The sequence below is a fragment of the Medicago truncatula genome, chromosome 8, assembly GCF_003473485.1.
Source record: "Medicago truncatula cultivar Jemalong A17 chromosome 8, MtrunA17r5.0-ANR, whole genome shotgun sequence".
Lineage (NCBI taxonomy): Eukaryota > Viridiplantae > Streptophyta > Magnoliopsida > Fabales > Fabaceae > Medicago > Medicago truncatula.
The window spans coordinates 43,583,850-43,606,395 of record NC_053049.1 but is presented as its reverse complement, the minus strand read 5'-3'; the positions used below and the strand labels follow the sequence as shown (position 1 = coordinate 43,606,395).

The following is a 22,546-nucleotide window of genomic DNA, read 5'->3' as shown; positions in this document are numbered from 1 at the left end:
CTACATAATAGATGTAAAACTGATATGAACAGAAAAAGATGAGATCGGTAAAATCAACCGTGCTCAGGTCAATGAGAAAATTCCTACCAAAAAGATTGGCGTTGCACAGTTCAAGAGCACAGTCAATCTATTTCCCTATAATTTTGAAGTCCTTACAAAATTGATCATATACAGAGAGGGCCATTCTATCCATACTATCCAGATAACAATCCATACTCTTTCCAGATTACAACAAATACTAACAAGGGGCATTCTATCTATCTCTACTTTCCAGATAACAACAAATACTAACTAAACATACTGTCTAACTAAACAGAGTGACAACTCTATCGGATTAGTTTTCATTCATCATCATTGCTTTCATCCATCATTGCTTCAATAAGTGCAGCTTCTTCTTCCTGTGGAAAACCACAACACAAACATGGAAATAGAAGCGTCAGACTTAATGTAACATGGGAGTAAATAGTTAAAAAGGTGCACTTTTGTGACTGCAATGTATTAAAATTACAATAACATATGTGAATGTGTCTTTCGTTAGTGACTTTTGCAACACTCTTGTGGATGTTTTGTATAACTTTGATACATTGTTAGACTACAAGTACAGTGACACCGTCATAATTTACTAAAAAGCGTGTTTCCTCAAAGAATGAAGTCACATACCACCAAGGCATTAAATTCAGTCTCCTCGTCTATGGCATCAATGACAGCAGGATCATCCAGCAAGTCCTGTTCACAAATGTTGCCTTAGCAGATAAGCACACCCACAGTAATTCTTGTGTGTTATGTATGTATGATATGACGAAAATTATATAAATTCATATTTTGACTCCATATTATAAATGCATACGAGCAACAAAAGTTGGAACGCATAACATTGTTACAGCGCATGCCACAGCCGAAAAACATCAAGGCAACCAAAATCTGGACAACCTTTTGTAAGTGGCATTCTGATCTCAGAAAAAGGAGTAAAAGGGGAGAAAAAATAGGACCATGCAACATACAAAATATAAGATTGAGACTAAAAAAGGAAATTGTGAACAAATTTTGTAGTTAATTAATGATTGGCTAACTGCCTACTTACATCATCAGCCATTTGAAACATCCCATTCTCACCCTGCACAAATAAAGGCCAAATTAATTATCATAATATCTATTTTACTATGCCAATTGTACAAATTCAGATCTAAAAGAGCTTCAACACTACTACTGGTATTCACGGAGTAGGGTGTTCAAGATTATATGGAATAATACTGCCACTGTTCTCCAATGGCAATGATAGGCATCTTAAACATGTCTATAAAAGGAGGGGGGAAAAAGGGAAAGACATAGAGGGAGTCGGGGTGCAATGAGGACAGGTGGGAGCAGAGAATGGTGAATAAAGAGGGAGAATAACTAAGGGTACAAGTGGCAGCTTAAGAGTGGTGATTTTGATTGAGAGAAGTGGTGAAAGGGAGAAGAAAATATATAGGAGAATTGGCGCAGGAGGAAAGGCTGGTTGGTGTTATAGTGGAATTTTGGGACTGTGGAGTACGAACTGAGAGTCATTCTCATTTCTAGGAATTGAAAACATACTTCCAGGCCATATCATATTCAATGTGAGACTTTCAACACACACGCACATTCTCCCTCACGTCCAGGACTGAACATTTGGAAGGTGACTTGAGTGGGCACGATAGCAGTAACTGATAGAGGTGACATTACGAATCTTGGATAGGCTCTTATACCAACACAGAATTTGGGTTTGGCCTAAATCAATCGCCTTATAAAATTGGCTTATAAGATGAAGATTGTCCCGACTTATTAACATATTTTCATGTCACATCTCATTCAATGTCAACTCTTAACATTATTCCCGTAGTGGGAGTATCATTTCATTTTGTTCTTATTTTCTATTTCTGCAAGGAAATTTATTCTACGATCTTTTGTCATTTTTCTGTTGATTTGATAGTCGTTTCCTTGAACAGAGAAGAACCTCTTCTGAATATTAGTTAAATACCAATATCAAACGTTTTCCTTTTAATTTCTGGTGTGATCCTGCAATGGTTACTTTCAATCTTTCAGAAGCTTGTACAAGTGGAAGCTTACCTTCACAACAACAAATTGAAGTGGTTCAGATGGTGTATAAATCATGTAGCGAGTATCTTCCTGCAAAAAAAAAAAAAAAGGACTATTAATTAGCACACAGTGAAACTTAATGTCCCAAGTTCTACCTAAGTTTGTATCAGGCTGTCTACGAGGTGTCAACTCAATGGTAAGAGTTTGACCTGGTCACTTTAAGGCAAGGACTTCAAATCTCTTCGGGGATAGTAGTAAAGTGACTATTGATAACACTTTAACCGATAATAATTTCCCCCTCCCTCGATTTAGAAAGAAAAAGTTTGCATCAAGCCCGAGGTTCCTTTGTCACGCTTCTAAATTTTAAAATTAATGGACGAGGACAAATAACCAAAAATGCATCTATACAAAGCATACTTCTTCATGATATAAACACAATATGGTTTTCAGAATCAATAATACGGAAAAAGTTGAAGACAAACAAGAACAATGTATAGATCAGGTCCAGGATCTTCCAAAAGACTTGATAAAAACAGATGGGAAACAAAAGCAACATTGGTATGGTAATACAGACCAAGGAACAACAATAACACACTTTTAGAAATGTAATAAACATTAAGTTCATTTCAGTGAATTGGTCATTACAATGTCCATACTAGTTAAGTGAAAAATAAAACACGGGTATTCAGACAGACAATTGCAACACAAGTTTGCTTCCTTACTAACTTGGAAACACTTAATGAAATTCCTCCATTAAAAACAAACTCTTCACAAGGAGAAAAAAAAATCAATAAACATATCTGTGTAAATATCCAATTAAGTTAATAAAATTACCAGATCAAAATATGTAATTTCTACACCATCACTCGGCAAGCCATCCACTTCAGTACCATCATCTGCAAAATGGTATTAACAACTTGCATTATATTTAGAGCATAAGTTTCAAATAGTTGTGTCGAAAATTATCACTCTAGAAGTAAGAACAGATTGGAGTGCGTTTATCATCACCCTGGCCATATATTGATAATAACTTCCTAAAGAACCTTTCATTTTATTTGTTAAATATAATCACAATCAGACATGACAGTAGGAAAAATGAAAATTAGGAATCAAGCATGAAAAACGTAGGGCTTATTATGCATTAAAAACAGAAATGCAAAATACAATCGAGTAACAATGAATATATATGGCATGTCTTCAGAATGAAATGAAAAGAAAAGAAAAGAAATGTAAGATATAATTCTAACTATGCAACAATTCATGGTCCACCTTCGTTCAAAAAAAACAATTCATGGTCCACCTAACTTGCACATGAAATTATAATACGAAAAAAAAAAGTAAGTTATCTCCAAACTTTAAGTCCAGTGGTTGTAAACATAAATTCTAATGTGATAAGTGCTCATTCAATAAGCACTTAATGAAGTTGCTAAATTATAATACCAACAAAAAGGAATGTTATCTCCAAACTTTAAGTCCAGTAGTTGTAAACATAAATTATAATGTGATAAGTGCTTATTCAATGAGCACTTAATGAAGTTGCTACCCAAGTCCCAAACAACTCCTTATAATATCACAAGAATAAGTGACTTGGCAAATTTATTCTCCCTAGTAAGAAGGGGTCTAAATTCCCACGAACATCTCCTTATAATATCACAAGAATAAGTGACTTGGCAAATTTATTCTCCCTAGTAAGAAGGGGTCTAAATTCCCACGAAAAACACTCTACTATAAACTAAAAGAGAGGTGATGAAAATAACATAAAAGAAAAAGCTTATCTCTTCACCAAAAACTTGGCTTTGAAGCAGAAGGAAAAATATTGAGCATCAAAAGTTGACATTCCACATAATCAACCTCTGACCAAGTAATATAAAAAAACTTAACAAGTTTTTAGCAAATACAACTCTAAACGGCGTGAGTGACTAACTACTCATATCATATACTATTGAATCATACTACACTTTAACAGGCACAATTGAACAAGAACATATTCCAAACTGAATAAACCCTTTGTTTTGTTTGCACTCTAATACCAGAAACATTCGACGTTAGTACTTTAGAGAATGGGAAAGTAAAAAAATACTTGCCTGTGTGGAAATCAAGTATATCTTGTTCTGTGTAGCAAAAACCGCCACGTGCTGTGTAACAGTACCTGATATGGACAGACAGATATTTTGTAAAGATCAAACACAGTTAATATCACGAGTGAATTTCTAGTTACAAACAAATCAGAAACATACCCGCTGTAAACAAGATGCATGTGTATCTTGGCGAGCGCATACGCTGCAGCAGGCAGAATAGATTCAACTTCCTCATCGCGGATCTAAAACACAGAAGGAAGACATGAATTTGGGTAAGAAGATTCGGCAAACGTAAAAATAAAAATATAAAAAGGAAAGGAAATATGTATTTTCCCATAAGGTCAAAAAGAATGTCATTGCATGTGGAAACTAGAAACTCTTTTAATAGTAAAAAAGTTCAACTTTCCATACAACAATTGATTTTAATTTGACTTTTATCTGTCCATATCACAAAAACTAAAATAAAAATGAGTGATATGTAGGGAACAAATAGTTGTTAACCATCCCATAATAAACAATGAAATATTGGGATCCCATACAAATACTTCATAGTTTAGGCATGAAGAATTAGTGCCCTGTGACTATGATGTATGATTAAGAGCAAAAGATGTTATCTTTGTCAGAACAAACTGTAGATCATAATTTTTTAAAGGATATGCACTCTGTTTTACACCAACATACAATGAAAATCCATCAATTTTCGCATCACCTCATTTTTGTATGAACATTTTGAAATTGATGGTATGACATGGAAAAAATGGAAAAATTGTGTTCTCTCATTGATGTCAGTGTAAAACTATTTCCCAGTGACGGAGTATGTCCATTAAACTCTTTTTAAAAGCATTATTCAAAGAGAATTGGCTCAAAATTAAATAACACGATTTAGGTTGGAAAGTAAAACATCTCAATAATTGATGAGAAAAACACGCTAAACAACAGTTGGTATTTTAGCACATGTGTGTCACATCAACAATTGATCGGCAAATGGGCTTCTTTACGATCCGTAACGTAAACTCACATTAGATAAATCAAATCCATTCAAGATATCATTGAGAATTATTAGTCCTAAATGAAGATTAGATGCAGCAATACGAATAAACAGAAAAATTGAGATTTAGAATTCAGGGCAGAAACTTACAGCTGACCATCCATCAGGTGTGTTCTTCAGTATTTGCACAGGCCTGCATTAATAAAATTCCATATCCATAGTCATCAATAATAATAAAAACAAAGAGATTAATTCATATACACAGACGTTGTAAAACTTTATAATTACTTACGTGTCAACCGGGCAAAGCAACATACATTCATCTCTATCAGAACTTTTGAACGTTCTTCGAACAACACAATCCAAAGGAAGGTTATTCATAGGATCAACCTGTTAATAACTTATTTAAGATTTAGATAATTACTCAAACGAATGCAATAATCAACACAAAAAACAGAACAAAGCAATACTCACTATGGTGATAAGCCGATTTGCCGAAGTAAGCAGAAGTTCACCGTTTTCGTCAATGGCAAACCCGGTGGGAGGTTCCGGCAACGGCATATCAGCAGGATAAAATAAAGAGGAACCAGAAGAAACACCAGGAACAACATTTTGAACATCATTATCCACAGAAAAATCACGCAATAATTCAAAATCAGTATTGGAATTCAAATTTTTCCAATCATCAGATTCAACAGAAGTATTCTTCTTTTTCTTCGTCTTCTTCTTGGAGGAAGAAGGAGAATTTTTCTGTGATTTGGTTGCAGTACAGAAAATTGTAGAAGAATTGGAATGAGAATTAAGGTTTTGAAATGAAAGTGAAATTGGAGGAAATATGTGTGATTTGAGAGAGACACAGGACTTGAAAATTGCAACTGCTGCTGCTGAGGAGCAACGTAGCGCCATACTCCCTTTCCCCCTTTTTTTTTCTTTCTCTGTAATCTAATCTACTCCCCCCTTTTTTTGGTGGTGACTCACTGCCCTGCCCCCTCTTGTGACAACAATTATATTTATCACTACTTTTTTTGAATGAATATTTATCACTACTTATTATTTTATACTTCATTTAATATTGGATTAGGATTCTATGAGATTTTAAAAGACTTTTTAATTATGAAAAAGTCTTGTGGTATTCAATCAAGACTTTTTACAACTTAAAAAAATCTTGTGATATTCAATCAAGACTCTTTGTCATTTTAAAAAAGTCTTGAGGTATTCAATCAAGACTTTTCATCATTTAAAAAAAGTCTTGTGGTATTCAAAATCATTCAAATTTCGAAGGATTGTTTAATAAATTGAATTTTGATGGATTTTATGGGATTTTGTAGTGTAATTTTAACAAGAAAAAATCTTTCATGAAAAGATGAGATTTTTTGAGATTGTTTTTCTTTTAAAACTTAGTATCTCTTTCTTCTCCTCTCTCTCTCTCTCTCTCTATTCTCTCCTTTCTCTCTCTCTCTCTCTCTCTCTCTCTCTCTCTCTCTCTCTCTCTCTCTCTCTCTCTCTCATCCCCCTTTCTCCCTCTCTCTATCTCATAAAAAAAATAAAAAATTGTATTGAGAATATTATGATAGAGAGTATGTCGTAATCAATGTTCCGCAAATCGAGTGTTAACTCTCCGAGATTACCGCGTTTACGTTTTTAGGTACAAAAATCGTATTAACTCTAAGGTAAAATTGATTTCTGGTAAAATTGGAAGGTTTAGCGAGTTTGACTGAGTTAACACTCGGTAAACTCGTGTAACTCGACCGATTTGTAATGGCTGACACAATATATTTTTTTTTGAAAGATTTGTAAGTGCTGACATAATTTTAAATATGTACAATTGAATTTTGTGGGAATAACATTTTTAACAAATAAAAAATGTGTATTGAGAATAATGTGTTAGAGTGTTTTTTAGTCCCTTAAAATCTTATAAAATCTATAAAATTCTTAAAATTTGAAAATCAATAGTAAAATAATTTTTTCTTGGTTTTATTTTTCTTTATTCAAACGCTAGAATTTATTTGTTCGTTATTTTTATCATTCACGCTTGTAAGTTTGTTCTTTTTCTCCTAAAATTCATTGAATCCTTTGAAATTTTAAAATCACATAAAATCCTTAAAAGTCAGTGATAAATCCTTTAAAATCTTGAGTGTATAAAGTCTTTTAAATAAAAAGTCTTTTAAAATCTCACAGAATCAATACAATATCACAGAGTCTTTTAAAATCTTAAAGACTTTTTTTATTAAAATAATCTTTTAAAATCTTAATCCAATACACCCCAAATTTTCATTGTGTGTCTATTTCAAAAATTAGTTTAAAATTATAAGTTGACAACATTTCCTGTCGCAGTAGCAAAGGAATCCTTCTTTCCATAAAATTTTCATAAATGCATATATAAGATCTTACATAGTTAACGATAAACAACTTTTTTCAATTCATACTATTGGCTCATTCGAAATAAGTATTGTTCCATCCAATTTTAGAGAACCAAATGCTCAATAAGATTCTTAATAGAATGTCTCTAAAATGATAAATCCCTCCGCAATAAAATCACATTTCTAATCATTTTCTCTGATAGATTCAAAGAAGATGTGTCTTTTATGCCCTCAATCGCAAGCAGGTTATATGGAAAAACAAATAAAATTGGCATTCCCAGATATTCATAGCTGTCTCTTTAGCCTTTTTTTTCTCTGTCTCAAAATAATTATCACTTTACAATACCGATACAACATTTATTATTTTTTTCACTATTATATCCTTATTTATTGAATTTTATCCAATTTTAACTACTGCACTAACCACGATTAATAAAGATATTTTAGTAAATGATACTAATTTTAGCATTAAAATTGAGTGCTAATATTGACATTCTATTTGTTGACAATGTATGCCTTTCTCTCTTCAAAATAGTAAGCACGTAAACCAAGGTTAGATGAAAAAAAAATATTAAGAACCACAAATCGGATACTAGCAATATACTTGTACGTTGTTGGTTGTCAATAACCAACAAAACGTATACTAACAATATACTTATACATTGTTTGTCAATAAAATTGTTCAAGTTATTCCTGATAAAATCAACACAATTAATCATTTTCTTAATAAGTGTGCAAACCTTAAAAAATTAATATTGCAAGACGGAAGAAGAAAATATAAAAACTCATCCTATGTCATTTTGCTTCTAAGTTGCATACAAAAGAATCTTATGTGTGCCCTATTAATGTATTTAAGTTATGAAGTGTGTTATTTGAACAACTATTTATGAGACAACTTTTGAAACAACCATAAAATTATAAAGAAAAATTGATATTAACACGAAAACCAAAGCAATAAAGAAAGTAAAAACATAATATAAGGATGAGGGAGAAAGTTGTCATCAAATTGTTCCACAGGTATCATTTCTCTCAAGTTATAGTATTAGTACAACGGAAGGTAAAACCGAGAATTACAGTTTTTAGGGTGTTTCTCCCCTTTGGTATTTTCATTGCAGCTTTTACAAAAGCTTCCGTTGCATCTGCATCCCGCTTCTGCAGCCTCCTTTGTTGCCTCTTCAGCTTCCGTAGTGGCGGCTTCCACTTCAGTAACTGCTCCATAAGGGATATTGCTAATTTTTAATCTAACTCAGAATTCGTAGGGATATTGCTCTCAGCCCTGTCAAATTTCATATGAGGCTTTCCGCCCCCCTTCCAATAATAACATGGGTTGGTGTCTTCCTCTGTCTGAATATGCTGGGGTAGGTGCAATCCTATACCTTCCTTTCACTGAAATATAAAACACAACCCATGAGTCTGGCCTCTAATTGAAAACATGTAAATATGACATCCAAAAATGAGAATAGCATCCAAATATAGCTCACAATACATGTATACACTAAACCATGAAAAAATATTGATTCCTAATATATATATATATAACAAAAACCATTTCTTTAGTATGGCAAAAACTGTTTTTAATTCACACCAGAAGATATTAATTTTGTCTGTCTTCATTGGAAAATATAGGGTTGTATACTAGAACCTCAGCACAAACCCACAACCAGCAGCTGTATCTAAGCAATAGACTAACAGCATTGACAGCAACACTTTATTACAAATAGATATAACTCCGAATAAAAAAATATTGCAAGGATTATTTCTCATCATTTCGTCACAATTTTCATTTTAACTCTATATCTTTCGTTATTACTTTCAGCCTCACTCCAAATCCTCTTGTCCGGAGATTTTTTTATTCAGCTATTACTCCATATCCTGTAATATAAATGTAATACCATGGTTTGTCTAAGTCGTAGGTTTGGGGCCGAACTCAACCCCACTGTGCGGCTTGTAAAGTGCAGATTGCCTAGACATTAGAGGTTCTATTTAGGCCTTATCTCACACCAATGTGAGCCATGAGTTTTTCTAATACACCTGCTCACGCCTAACTCATGGCTAACACAGTGGCCCAAGAATGTATCTATGATAGACACTAATACCATCTAATGTTTTGGGACTGATTCAACTCCAACAAACCAACTTCTAAGGTGAGGATTGCCTAGGCTTTATAAGCTCTACTCGGGCCTTATTTCTATCCAATGCGAGACTTTGATTCAGATTTGCCCATGAAACAGCAAACATAAAACAATACTGTAGAGAAGAACCCACTCCTAAAAGATAGGGGATGTACAGACAGGTCAACCTCTCCTACAAATGGAAAATCCATGTTTTAATCTCATTCAATACTCATGTTCCTACATTAACCCACAGGCTAGGGTTGTAAAGGGAACCCACACTGGTGATTGGAGAAAACAAATGCATTTATGATAATTTTTATTCTATGATTGCATCAGATGCATGAGTCACACCACTCAAGCTTCTTTGTGCAAATTGGCTCACTTGACATTCAGCATAATGGCTCAATTTTAGCCTTCTTTTTTCATACTGGCGGTGCTTCATGATGCCTCAACTTTGCAAAATCAAAGCAATTAAACATATGCGTAATCAGAGCTGTCATATGTAGTTGATTATCATTTCTTATTTTTTTGCATTTGTTAATTTTCTTTTCCGATTTCTAACATTTATAAGTTCTAGAACTGTAAATAAGAATAGTTTCTTGTAATGTATACACACAGCAAGTTTGTTCATTTATTAGTTAAATCCAATGCACGAGGCTCCCACTAGGTGGGATCTGAGGAGGATAGATGTATGCAGCCTTACACCTGCAAGCAGAGAGGCAGTTTCAATGAGTTCAACCCATGACCTCCATATCACAAGGTAGACACCATTGTGTTGCCCCAAAGCTCGCTCTCAGACAAAGTACTAACCAGTATTTGCACTAATGTCGACTCCTAATCCTAATTAAACAAATAACATACTACCTTTGTCCCTAATTATAGGACCCTTTTGGCCAAATCACGGGAATTAAGAAAGTTGGTAATAGTACTCCCTCCGTTTCAAAATGAGTGTCGCTTTAGCCAATTGCACACATATTAAGGAATGGAATAAAGTAGTCAAATGTCGTAGCAATTTTACCAATTATCCTAATCAACTGTTGGTTTGTTTTTCATTAAAGAAAAAATAATACTTTGGAAGTAGTGTATATAGTATTAATTGAAGGGTACAATTGAAAAGAAAAAGTTATTATTGCATTGGAAACTGAAAGTGACATTCATTTTGAAACAATTTTTTTTGGCTAAAACGACACTCATTTTGAAACGGAGGGAGTATTAAATTTGTTTGTAATTACTATTGCTTTTACAATTTTATCCTTAAGAAAGAGACTAGGTTTATGTTTTCAACATAGTATTTATTGTTGATTGAAGAAAAAGATGTAAAATAAATAGGGGTATGTTGGTAAGGAAATAATTAACGTAGTTGGAAATGACAAAGGGGTCTTATAAAAAAAGACAAAAAAATCTCAAAAAGGTCTTATAAATAGAGATGGAGGTAGTATCATGGAATATGGAAACATCTCCGAACTGATTTTCTAAGATATTCTAAAATACTGTTCGGATAGAATAACAATTTTATGAGAGCATGTCAGTGACTGAATTAAATGAAATAAAAGCAGAATAAACAAAATTTGGTCTTTGAAATCAGAATTATACCTTTGAAAGAAGCAATAGTTGTTTTACTAGAACCACCAAGCTCATTCAATCTACATAAAGCTTTCATTATATGGTTATCCAATCTGTATAGTGTAAACACGGTTAAGCATGCACTATCGAAATAAACAAAAAACTTACAATTTACAACAAAAGGGGGAACATATATAAACAAAATTTCGAACAGATGAAACCATTTTAGTTTGCAAGCAAAACGAGATAATGAAATCAAGCAAGCATACCAACAAAGCAATTGAATGAATGAACTTAACCCATGGGAATTAATAAGAATCCCTAATTGAAAGATAGTCACCGATGGCAATACTAAATTATATGTTCTGTTCTGCAAACCACGTTGATAGATGCATGCGAGTAATGCCAATCACAGATCACGAAAAAATATTAGTTTGTTCAAAACCTGCTACACTACAGTGATGAAGTGCTGATAATAGTTTCTTACTGAGTTTCTCCCTCATCTTTTTGCAGAAAGCGGCTCCCCGTGGTAAAGTCTCGTCAAATGTATTGGCCAAAGTGACAGTAGTCACATTGAATCCTCGAATATTTTCGAAGATCTAAAAATAATCTTCCACTTCTGGGGATAATTTGCAAAACTCCCTTCTCGATTCCATCGATAATTGAATGGAGTTTTCCCACATATCGACCATAGAATCTAATAGAGAGATATTATTGTCGATATTTTGAATTAAATTGTGTGTTGCAGAACAATAGTACTTTGTTCAATTCCACTATGCTATAGCCGCTAGTTGACAACACTATTAGATGCGATTAAATAAATAACCATATTAAACCAAAAAAAAAAATTGGCCCAACCTTCCAATAGACCTTTCTTGACCAAGACTGCAGCATATCTCTTGAAACTTGAAGAGGCTGAAAATCATCAATTGGAGTAACAGGAGTGACAGCCATAGAGTTCTCATCCTGTTTTGGTGCCTCAAGATGCACCTTTTTGATTGCTACCTTAGACTTCTCTATGGAAGTCCATCCACTTGCCATTTCACTTAAAATTCTCCATGTATCCTATCCAACCCACATAACCAAACCTTTAGATTCACATTTACAGTCTAACATTAATTCAGTACTTTACTATAATGAAAACGAATAAATAAACAAATAAGCAGAATAACCAACAACATAAGCAAACCTTGAGATCACATTTGAGCGAATATCTATGACATAGTTAAACTCAGGATCCTTGAGTATTGTACGCCTTTACCCACCCAATGCTTGAGAGCTCCAGCTTTAAGTGCCGCTTCCTCTTCTGATGTCCATTTCTGCTTAGGAGCACCTATTTAGAGTAACACAGAAATTCACTCTCTTCTGCAACCAACATCATAAATCAAACAAATATCAAATTCACCTTCAAACATATATTCACAAGTTTCAAAGAGTTGTAACACATTAGAAACATAGGCTTTGTTCGGAAGTTACGAGTGAAAGAAAAGCCAAATTGATGATAGTCCCACCTCGCCCGGGCAGTTTATTTTTTTCCGTAAAACTAAAACTTTCCTATATGGGTAACCAAAAAATGAATAGGAGCAAGGTTACAAAGGGCTTTATCAAATTGTCCAGATAATCTTACTCTTTTTCATCAAGAATTCAAATATATATATATATATATATATATATATATATATATATATATATATATATATGAGGGGTAACCTTGGCGCAACTGGTAAAGTTGTTGTCATGAGACTGAAAGGTCACGGGTTCAAGTCCTGGAAACAGCCTCTTGTGTAAAAAACAGGGTAAGGCTGCGTACAATACACCAATAATGGTGAGACCCCTTCCCGGACCCTGCGTATGCGGGAGCTTTAGTGCACCGGGTTGCCCTTTTATATATATATATATATATATATATATATATATATGGGGTTTGCTAACTTAGACTAACAAAAAATATGAAGGTCCAAGTTAGCAAAAGTGCACCTTTTTATTTGGACAAAAATATCCTTCATCTTTATTATTTAAAACTAATAGCTTGAGGGTTACTTTAGTAATTTTCATTAAAACAGATTTGTTAACTTGCACCAATTTGCTAACTTAGACCCACTTTTATTTTATTACAAATAGCTTGAGGGTTACTTTAGTGATTTTCATTAAAACATTTTTGTTAACTTGCACCAATTTGTTAACTTAGACCAACTTTTATTTTATAACAAATAGCTTGAGGGATATTTACTAAACTATCCCTTACTTTAAATTGGTTTACACTAGTGGATATTGGTTTTTTTGTCCAAATGAAAAGAAGCACTTTTGCTATCTTGGACCTTCATGTTTCTTGTTGGTCTAAGTTAGCAAACCCAATTGTTCTCCCTCTTTTCTTTAAATTATTTACCTAAAAGCTTATAAAAATCCCTTCCCACTCATTTTTCCCAACTCCCAAATAAAACCTATAAAAATTCTTAACTCAAAATAAATCTAAGTAGTCAGTCGCGCCGCTTAATGAAGCTCTGTTGCGATGCAATTTTTTAATATGGTGCCTCCTGCGAGGCAGCTATGGCCGCGGGAAATCACGGTGGAATCGCTTTCCCACAACCAGAAAAGAACGGAAATCGGAAAAATGAAATAAAAAAGGAAAAGGTGGAGTTTCTCACCCTAACTTCCAATGTTGACGAGCTCCAGCTGCATCGAGATTTGAAAAGCATAAAGAAACAAAGAAACAAAAAGCAAGTAACATGGTACAAAAATGAAAGATGAAAGATGAAACCGGAATAACTTCCAAAATATAGTAGTAGTTGTTGAACTTGATCCTAAGCAAAAGTGTAGCTTTTATTTTTGACAAAAAAGTGTAGGTATTTGATTAAAAAATATATAGAAGATGTAGCCTACATCATGTAGGTGATATTTTAACAAAGCTTAAGGAAGACCAATGTAAAAGGGATAAAATATTTGTATTGAGTTTTTCCACTGGACCTTACTTTACACAAGTCACAGTGGCATATAATAACAACTGTTGCTTGTATAAGAAGCTATTGCTTAATAATAAAAAATAAAATTCAAGTGGAAAGTAATTGTTGTGTTGTGGGGGTATGTTGAAGGATAACACTACTCAAGTAAAAGCTAATCAAAAAGGATAGCAGAGGTGTGAAAGTAAGTGGGGTATCACTAGCAAGACCTATCAATTGATGAGCCTAAAAATCAATAACTTTTCAGGCATAGATAGCCAATCCATCCTTTCTACAATGGTAAATATTAATTTTAATTAAAAACAAATTGAATGTAAAACTTCCAAGGTTCAAATATATTCAGATAAAAGTTACCATTTCTAGAAGAACATAAATTGAGCTAAACGATAAATTTTGAGTTGTGTAAAGATGCAAAAAAAAAAATCAAATCACAATCTCAATATTATCAAAATCCATTCAGAAACACCAAAACTTGTCAAAATCTTTTCTTTTTTTATATGTTTTAAACATAACTTTTACCTATTAATGTAAACATGCACTATGGTTGTATCTAAAATAAGTTTCTACTACACAATTCCTTCTAATAGGGTTGTGTGGAACACAGAGTATTCCTCCTCTCTCTCTCTCTCTCTCTCTCTCTCTCTCTCTCTCTCTCTCTCTCTCTCTCTCTCTCTCTCTCTCTCTCTCTCTCTCTCTCTCCCTCCCTCTCCCTCTCCCTCTCCCTCTCCCTCTCCCTCTCCCTCTCCCTCCCTCTCTCTCTCTCTCTCTCTCTCTCTCTCTCTCCACCTCACAGTTTCTATAACATCCAGCAGTTCATAAATGAGTGACTGCACCGATCAGTAACTAGCATGAATCCTAGTCCGTGGAACACTACAACCCCTTTGATCAAGACAGTGTTTTTTCACATGATTAATTAGGCAAATAAGTAATAATGAATTGAAACAATGTTTGCATTTTACTCAAAAAGTCAAATCGATAAATGAAAAGGCACTTTGTTCCAACAACATGAAAAGATCCCTACTAAAGCTTTGTTTGAACTTAAAGGCTTTTTATTTGAAAGGTTGAACTAAAAAATTTGTATGCTTTTGCAGAAATTTGAGTAGATTCCAATTCATCTAACCATCCGCTCTCAAGAAATTAAAACAAAAAATCAAAACTATGTTCCTATAAACAACAACAAGCATATTTCAAGGTCTAGCTCTTCGCAATAATCCCCTGATAAAGGCTAGGCCTGCAAAGAGCCATTATCTATGTATAATGTAAATCCGGCTGCCTCTCTCCTACCCAACACCATGGACCACGCTCCTCATGTCTCATTCTTCACACTTCAATCAAGACGGGATCGTCTACAAATTAAAATATGCAAAAAATAAATAAATAGTTAAAATACCACATCTATTTGATAGAAATACCAACTAATCACTAAGATGGCATAAAATGTCTCCGGAATGATAAATCCCTCCACAACAAAATCACAATTCAAATCATTTTAGGTGATAAATTTTGAGAAGAGACGTGCTTTATGCCCTCACAAGCAGGTTACATGGAAAAACAAATAAAATAAAAATGGCATTCCTAAATAAATATCATATGTAAATATATAAAAACTCATTCCAAGTGCTTTATGAAAATATAAATCCCTCCAAAACAAAATCACATTTGAAATCATTTTAGATGATAGATTTTGAGATGTGCCTTATGCCCTCACAAGCAGGTTATATGGAAAAACAAATGAATAAAATTGGCATTCCAAAATAAGTATCATATGTAGATATAAAAAACTCATTCCATGTGATTTTTCTTCTAAGTTGCATACATAAGAATCTTCTACATGTCCTATTGATGTATTATGTTATAGTATTACAAAAAAGGAAAAGCCAAGACTTACCGTCTCTGAGGTGTTTCTCCCCTTCAGTGTTTTCAATGCAGCTTCTGCAAAAGCTTCTGCTGCAGCTGCATCCGCTTCTGCAGCCTCTGCCTCCTTAGCTGCCTCTTCAGCTTCCGCTATGGCGGCTTCTGCATCAGCGACTGCTCGAGCAGCATATGCGGCAGCCTCTTGAGCAGACATGGACCTTACCTTTTCTATTTCTAAATCTATCTCAGACTTTGTAGGGTATTTTCTCTCGACCCTGTCCAATTTCATAGAGGTTTTCTGCCTCCCTTCCAATAATAACATGGGTGGCTGTCTTTCTCTGTTTGAATATGACGGGGTAGGTGCAATCCTATACCTGCGCTTCACCTGAAATATAAAACTCAGCCCATGAGTAAGATCTCTAGTTGAAACAATATATGATATCCAAAAATGAGAATAGCATCAAAAAATGAGAATAGCATCAAAAAATGGCTCACAATAAGTGTATAACATTAAATCAAGAAAAAACATTGATGCTTAAAATATATAGAACAAAAACTGTTTTTAATCCACACCGGAAGATACAAATTTTGTATAGTTCTAGACTAGAAAATGTAGAGTTGTAAAACAGAATCTCAGCCCAAAGCCACAGCCAGCAGCTGTACCTAAGCAGTACATAGTAAATAATTAAACAAGTAACAGCATCAGCAGCAACACGTGGTTTTAAATAGTTATATATATTCTACAAGGGTTTGTCTACTTTGTAAGGTTTGAGGCCGAACACAACCCGACAAAGCGGCTTGCAAGGTGAAGATTGCCTAGACAGTAGAAGTTCTGTTTAGGCCTTATCTAACACCAATGTGAGCCTTGAGTTTTTTCTATTACACCTGCTCAAACCCAACACTGCTCAACTAGGTTCACGAATAATACAGTGGCCCATTCATGTGTCTAGGATTGACACTAATACCATCTTGTGTTTTTGGTCCTGATTTAACTCCATCAAACCAACTTCTAAGGTGAGGATTGCCCAGGCTTTATAAGCTCTTCTTAGGCCTTATTTCTATCCAATGAGACTTTGATTTTTCCTGATACTAATCCACTACGTCTTGGAGTAAATGATAGATTTTGTATTCTTCCATGAATTAGGAAACATAAAATAGTACTGTAGAGGAGAACTCACTCCCAAAAGATAGGGGATGCCCATGCTATAAATGGGATACCCATGCACCCACACTGGTAATTGTGGACAAAAACACAAAAAAAATGCATTGCTGAAAACAAATGCAATTATGACAATTTTTATTGTATGTTTGCATTAGATGGATGAGTTAAGACATAATGAAACATGTTGCAATATACCTTAATCAATTTTCCGCTAGATGTAAGATACTTCAGTTTTGCTGACAACAACTTTTTGAAGTCTGCAGGTGGCCGGTATTGGTCCTACAGAATACAAAGTGATGAAATTCAACTTCTGTTTAACACAAAAGCAATATTGTATATGAAATATAAGATAGAGAATTATCCAACCAAATGTAATGCTACAAGACTCTAGTTAGTATCCAACCAAATGTAATGCTATAACACTCTAATTAGTACTGTAATAATCAACATAATGTCATTTCTTAATCACATAAGATTTAGTCAATTGAAAGTTGAAATAGCACCGTATTCACATTTTACCACAAGGGACATTTGGAACACCTAAGGCTGCACTAAGCTTCCATCTCACAGAAACCACAAGTCACAGTAACCTGGTTTCAGAAGGCACGGAGTTGTAGCATGAGACTCACACACACTCAAGCTTCATTGTGCAAATAGGCTCACTTGTCTTTCAGCATAATGGCTCAATTTTAACAATCTTTTTTCAAAATAGCTCAGCTTCATGATGGGCCCCGACTTAGAAAAATCAAAGCAAAGAAACATTTGTGCAATCAGTGTTATTATATTTAGTTAATCATTTCTTCTTTTCTTTGTTTTTGTGTTTGTTAATTTTCTTTTCCAATTTCTTACATTTTCTTCTATACAATTCTAGGACTATAAACATGGATGGTTTAGTGTAATTTTTACACACAACAAGTGATATTCGTTTATTACTCCAGCGCACGAGGATCCCACGTGGGATCTAGGGAGGATAGATGTATGCAGCCTTACACCCGCAAGCAGAGAGGCTGTTACAAGGAGTTCAACCTATGACCTCCATATCATTGGTTTATTACTCCAGCGATAGTTTAGTGTAATTTATACACACAGCAAGTGGTATTTGTTTATTACTCCAGCGCACGAGAATCCCACGTGGGATCTAGGGAGGATAGATGTGTGCAGTCTTACACCAGCAAGCGGAGAGGCTGTTACAAGGAGTTCAACCTATGACCTCCATATCATCGGTAGCCACCTTAACGCTGTGCCAAGGCTCGCCCTCAGACAAATTACTAACCAGAATTTGTACTAGAGGAGTGCTAGGAACACTCTCTCTAACACCCACTCTCTTATTAGGTAAAATCAATGTGGATCCCACATTTTGGAAATGGGTCTCACATGTGGTGAAACCCACATGGATTTCATCCAATGAGATAGTGAGTGTTGGAGTGAGAATTGAAAAGAGTGTTGCTAGCACTCCTCTTTGTACTAATATCAACTCCTAATCATAATTAAAAAAAATAACATCATGGAATATGCTAATATGGACAAGAGATATTCTAAGATATTCTAAAATACTGTTAGGATAGAATAATGATTTTATGAGATACTTATTATGTATTTTAACTACAATCATAAGGTTAGAATAACAGCATGCCAACTATTGAATTAAATGAACTAAAAGCAAAACAAATAAAAGCTGGGCTTAGAAATCAGAATTATACCTCTATGAAAGAAGCAATAGTTGTTGTATTAGAACCACCGAGCTCATTCAAGCTAGATATAGCTTCCAATATAAGGTTATCTAATCTGTATAATGTAAATGTGGTTAAGCATACACTGTCGCAATAAACATAAAAAATCTGTATAATGTAAACATGGTTAAGCATACACTGTCGAAATAAACATAAAAAAATTACAATTTATATAACAAATGGAGGAACACACACACACACAGATATATATATATTCAAATAAATGAATCCTCTATAGGATGCAAGCAAATCAAGATAATGAAATCAGGGGAGCATAATAGCAAGGTAAATGAATGATCTTAACACGCTTGGACAATAGCCGATAGGACTATTAAAGTATATGTTCTATTCTAGCTAGGCTGATAGACGCGAGCTATGTCAGTCGCTTTCCTACATATTGTGAAAAATATTAGTTTGTCCAAATTTCGTTTTGCTACAGTGGTAAACTGCTAGCTACAATCGCTTACTGAGTTTCTTCCTCATCTTTTAGCAAAAAACTGTTCCACGATGGTAAAGTCCCACCTTGTGGTGTTGGCCGAAGTGACGGTAGTCACATTGAAGCCTCAAATACCTCAATTATCTTCCACTTTCGGGGATAATTCGCAAAACTCCGGATCCAATTCCATTGAAAATTGAATGGAGTTTTGTTGTATTTCGATCGTAGAATATACCAGAAATATTTATTCTCAATATTTTGTATTAAACCGTATATGGTAAAACAATAGTAGTTTGTAAAATTTTCCCTCTACCGCTATTAGATGCAATTAAATAAATACCATATTTAACCAAAAAAAAATATCGGCCAAACTTAACAATAAACCTTTTTGGACCAGGAATGTGCGGCATGTCTCTTGAGACTTGAAGAGGTTGGGCATCAACAATTTCATCATCATCGGATGGACCAGTAACCGCAGTGATAGCCATAGAGTTGTCATCCTGTTTTGGTACCGGATGATTCAACCTTTTGATTGCTCCCTTAGACTTCTCCCTGGAGCTCGATCCATTTCCCATTACACTCAAATTTCTCCATTTATCCTATCCAACCCCACATAACAAAACCATTAGATCCACATTTAACTGTCCAACATTAATTCATATAGAAAATGTAAATAACAAAACCTTGAGATCGACGTTTGAGCGAATAAACAAGACACGGTTGAATTCAGGATCCTTGATTATTGTACGCCATTTTCCCACCCCATGCTTGGCAACTCCAGCTTTAAGAGCTGCTTCCTCTTCTGATGTCCATTTCTGCTTAGGAGCACCCATCTAGAGTAATAAAGAAATTCACTCTGTTCTGAAATCATCCTCGTAAATTATACAAATATCAAATTCAACTCCAAAATTATAATCACATGTTTCAAAGAATCATAACACGTTGGAAACACTTACGCCGGAAAACGCGGCGAAATCGTGGCGGGAATCCGCAAAGTAGAAGGAAATGTTGGAATTGCTCACCCTAACTTCCGACGACGAGAACGAACACCGGCTGCAGCTTCGCTGAGATCAGTGTGACTCGAACCAGGTTTTTGTGTTAGGGTTTTGATTCTGTGGTAAATTTGATTTGATGTGTTTATATATATATATATATATATCTAAGATTTTATATTATTTATTTATTTGTTTGTTTATTTTCATACAAGATATATCTACAACCCTTTTTTTTTTTTTCGGCCGGTGTTTGAACCGCGGATCTTGTGTATTTGTCTTTGTGCAATCATTCTATAACAACTTTTTGTGACAACTTTCTCTTTCATATTATATTTTTGCTTTCTTTTTCTATTGTTTTGGTTTTGAGAAATGATATTTGGACATCCATTTTGTGACAACTTTTACTACAACTTTCTTTTTTATACTCACGTTATTTTTTACTTTATCTCTTTCTTGCTTTGATTTTCGTGCAAATACATTTTCTTTCTTTGCAAATTATGGTTGTCCCTATAAGTTGTCAATTAAAAGTTGTTCAAATAACACTCCTATTTGATTTTTCTGTCAATACATAATTTTCTTTGTAAAAATATGATTGTCAATGTGGTTGTCAATCAAATTGATGTTCAAATAACATTGCTCTTTTCATATACACCGATGTTTTTTTAGGGTTTTCATCCTTTGTCGTAGCATTCCAACGCAGTACTTGTACTTCACATAAATTTTTTGAACGAGATCACGCTAATTATTTATCATTGCACTTCAATATTTTAATCTTTAAAAGAAGTGGAACCCGTGGAGAGAGGATGTTTATTTGAGACTTTGTGTTCATTAAGTGTCCAATATTATTTTTGTTCAATGAAACTATCTAATAGGTATTGAGTTTTTTTGTAAATAAAAAAATAAAAATATCGGGTCTTAAACATGAGAGACCATATGATTGGGGATGGTCTTTGGGGATATACATCAATACACCAATGTTTATTTTTATGAAAAAAAATATATACTCCTTTCCAAATGCAATATAAACAAAAATTGTATTTGAAAAGTCGGTATATGTGGACTACATTTTTAACCTCATATATTGATATTTTAACTATCACTTTTGCTTCCTTCAAAAAAAAAAAAATTATCATTTTTGCTTGTATTTCGTTTCGCTAGGGATGAAGTATGATTAATTTAATATAAGCGTGCCTTTAAAAAAAATCATATAAGCGTGATTTTTTTTTTATAAGAGATAAGCATGATTCTTAATGTAGATTTTATTTTAACAAAAACAAAATGATATTCATTCATTTGAATTGAGAGAGTCCATCAAATACAATTGCAATATCTCAAAACTTCGAATCTCAACTAGTACTCATCGATGAGTGTTTCTAATTGGTTTAAATGATGATTAGTGCTAGCTTAAGTAATTGAAGGTTATTATAAAATAAAGGGTTAATAAGCTTTTATCCCCTGTAATATAAGTCACTTTTGGTTTTTTCCCCTGTAAATTTTTTTTTTGTCAAATTTCATCCTTGTAATTTTTTTTTTGTTTTAGAATACCCACTGGGCATGCTAACTGTGCATTTTTGCTGATGTGGCATGATGTGTTACATTTTTCTGATGACGTGGCGCGCTGAATGTATAATTTTTTTTATTTTTTATTAGATACACGTGGCATTTGTGATTTTTTTTTTAAAATAAAAACGAAAAAAAAATTCTTTAAAAATTAAAAGAAATCTGGAAATTTTTTGAAAAAAATACCGAAAAAATTTTAAAAATTTGGAAAAGATTAATATATATCTAAAATTCTAAAAATTAATATATTTAGAAAATCAAATTTCCAGATTTTTTCAATACCGGTAAAATAAAAAATTATGGAAAAATGGAAAAAATTCATATTTTTTTTCAAAAGTAAGAAGTTTTATTTAAATCTTTTCCATAATTTTTTTCAAAAATTTAGTTTTTTTAAATATGATTAATCTTTTTTCAGAAATTTTGTTTTTTTAAAAATGATTAATCTTTTTTTAAATACGATATTTTGGAAAAAAAAATCGAAAATTTCAATATATATTAATCTTTTCCACAAATTTTTTATAATTTTTTATGTTTTTTTTATTTTTAAAAAAATCACAAATGCCACGTGTACCTAATAAAAAAAATTATACAGTCAGCGCGCCACGTCGTTAGAAAAAGGTGACGCATCATGCCACATAAGCAAAAATGCACAGTCAGCATGCCTAGGGGGTATTCTAAAACAAAAAAATTTACA

The 22,546-nt window shown here is 33.5% G+C and overlaps 2 protein-coding genes across 10 annotated transcripts; both read right to left on the bottom strand.

The window, feature by feature from the left end:
• Positions 1–27: 27 nt before the first annotated feature.
• On the bottom strand, positions 28–6,119 carry LOC11435722 (uncharacterized). Its single transcript, XM_003630266.4, has 10 exons — positions 5,596–6,119; positions 5,414–5,511; positions 5,272–5,314; positions 4,293–4,375; positions 4,140–4,204; positions 2,890–2,951; positions 2,086–2,145; positions 1,082–1,114; positions 661–726; positions 28–398 (listed from the first exon to the last, which is right to left on the bottom strand). The coding sequence occupies exons 1-10, from the start codon at positions 6,025–6,027 to the stop codon at positions 342–344; spliced, it is 999 nt and encodes a 332-aa protein (XP_003630314.1). The 5' UTR covers positions 6,028–6,119; the 3' UTR covers positions 28–341.
• A 2,317-nt stretch (positions 6,120–8,436) lies between these two features.
• On the bottom strand, positions 8,437–20,424 carry LOC25502915 (telomere repeat-binding factor 1). Of its 9 annotated transcripts, none has more exons than XM_024772207.2 (10): positions 20,254–20,424; positions 19,981–20,158; positions 19,682–19,896; positions 18,832–18,916; positions 17,327–17,410; positions 16,004–16,354; positions 13,804–13,831; positions 12,348–12,523; positions 11,189–12,223; positions 8,437–8,867 (listed from the first exon to the last, which is right to left on the bottom strand). In XM_024772207.2, the coding sequence occupies exons 2-7, from the start codon at positions 20,128–20,130 to the stop codon at positions 13,805–13,807; spliced, it is 912 nt and encodes a 303-aa protein (XP_024627975.1). In that variant the 5' UTR covers positions 20,131–20,158; positions 20,254–20,424; the 3' UTR covers positions 8,437–8,867; positions 11,189–12,223; positions 12,348–12,523; position 13,804. The 9 variants fall into 9 exon arrangements, with proteins under 9 accessions (XP_024627975.1, XP_024627979.1, XP_039685552.1 ...); XM_024772211.2 differs by having other exon boundaries at positions 12,348–12,491; XM_039829618.1 differs by lacking the exon at positions 13,804–13,831 and having other exon boundaries at positions 11,189–11,271; positions 11,646–12,223.
• Between the last annotated feature and the right edge of the window lie 2,122 nt (positions 20,425–22,546).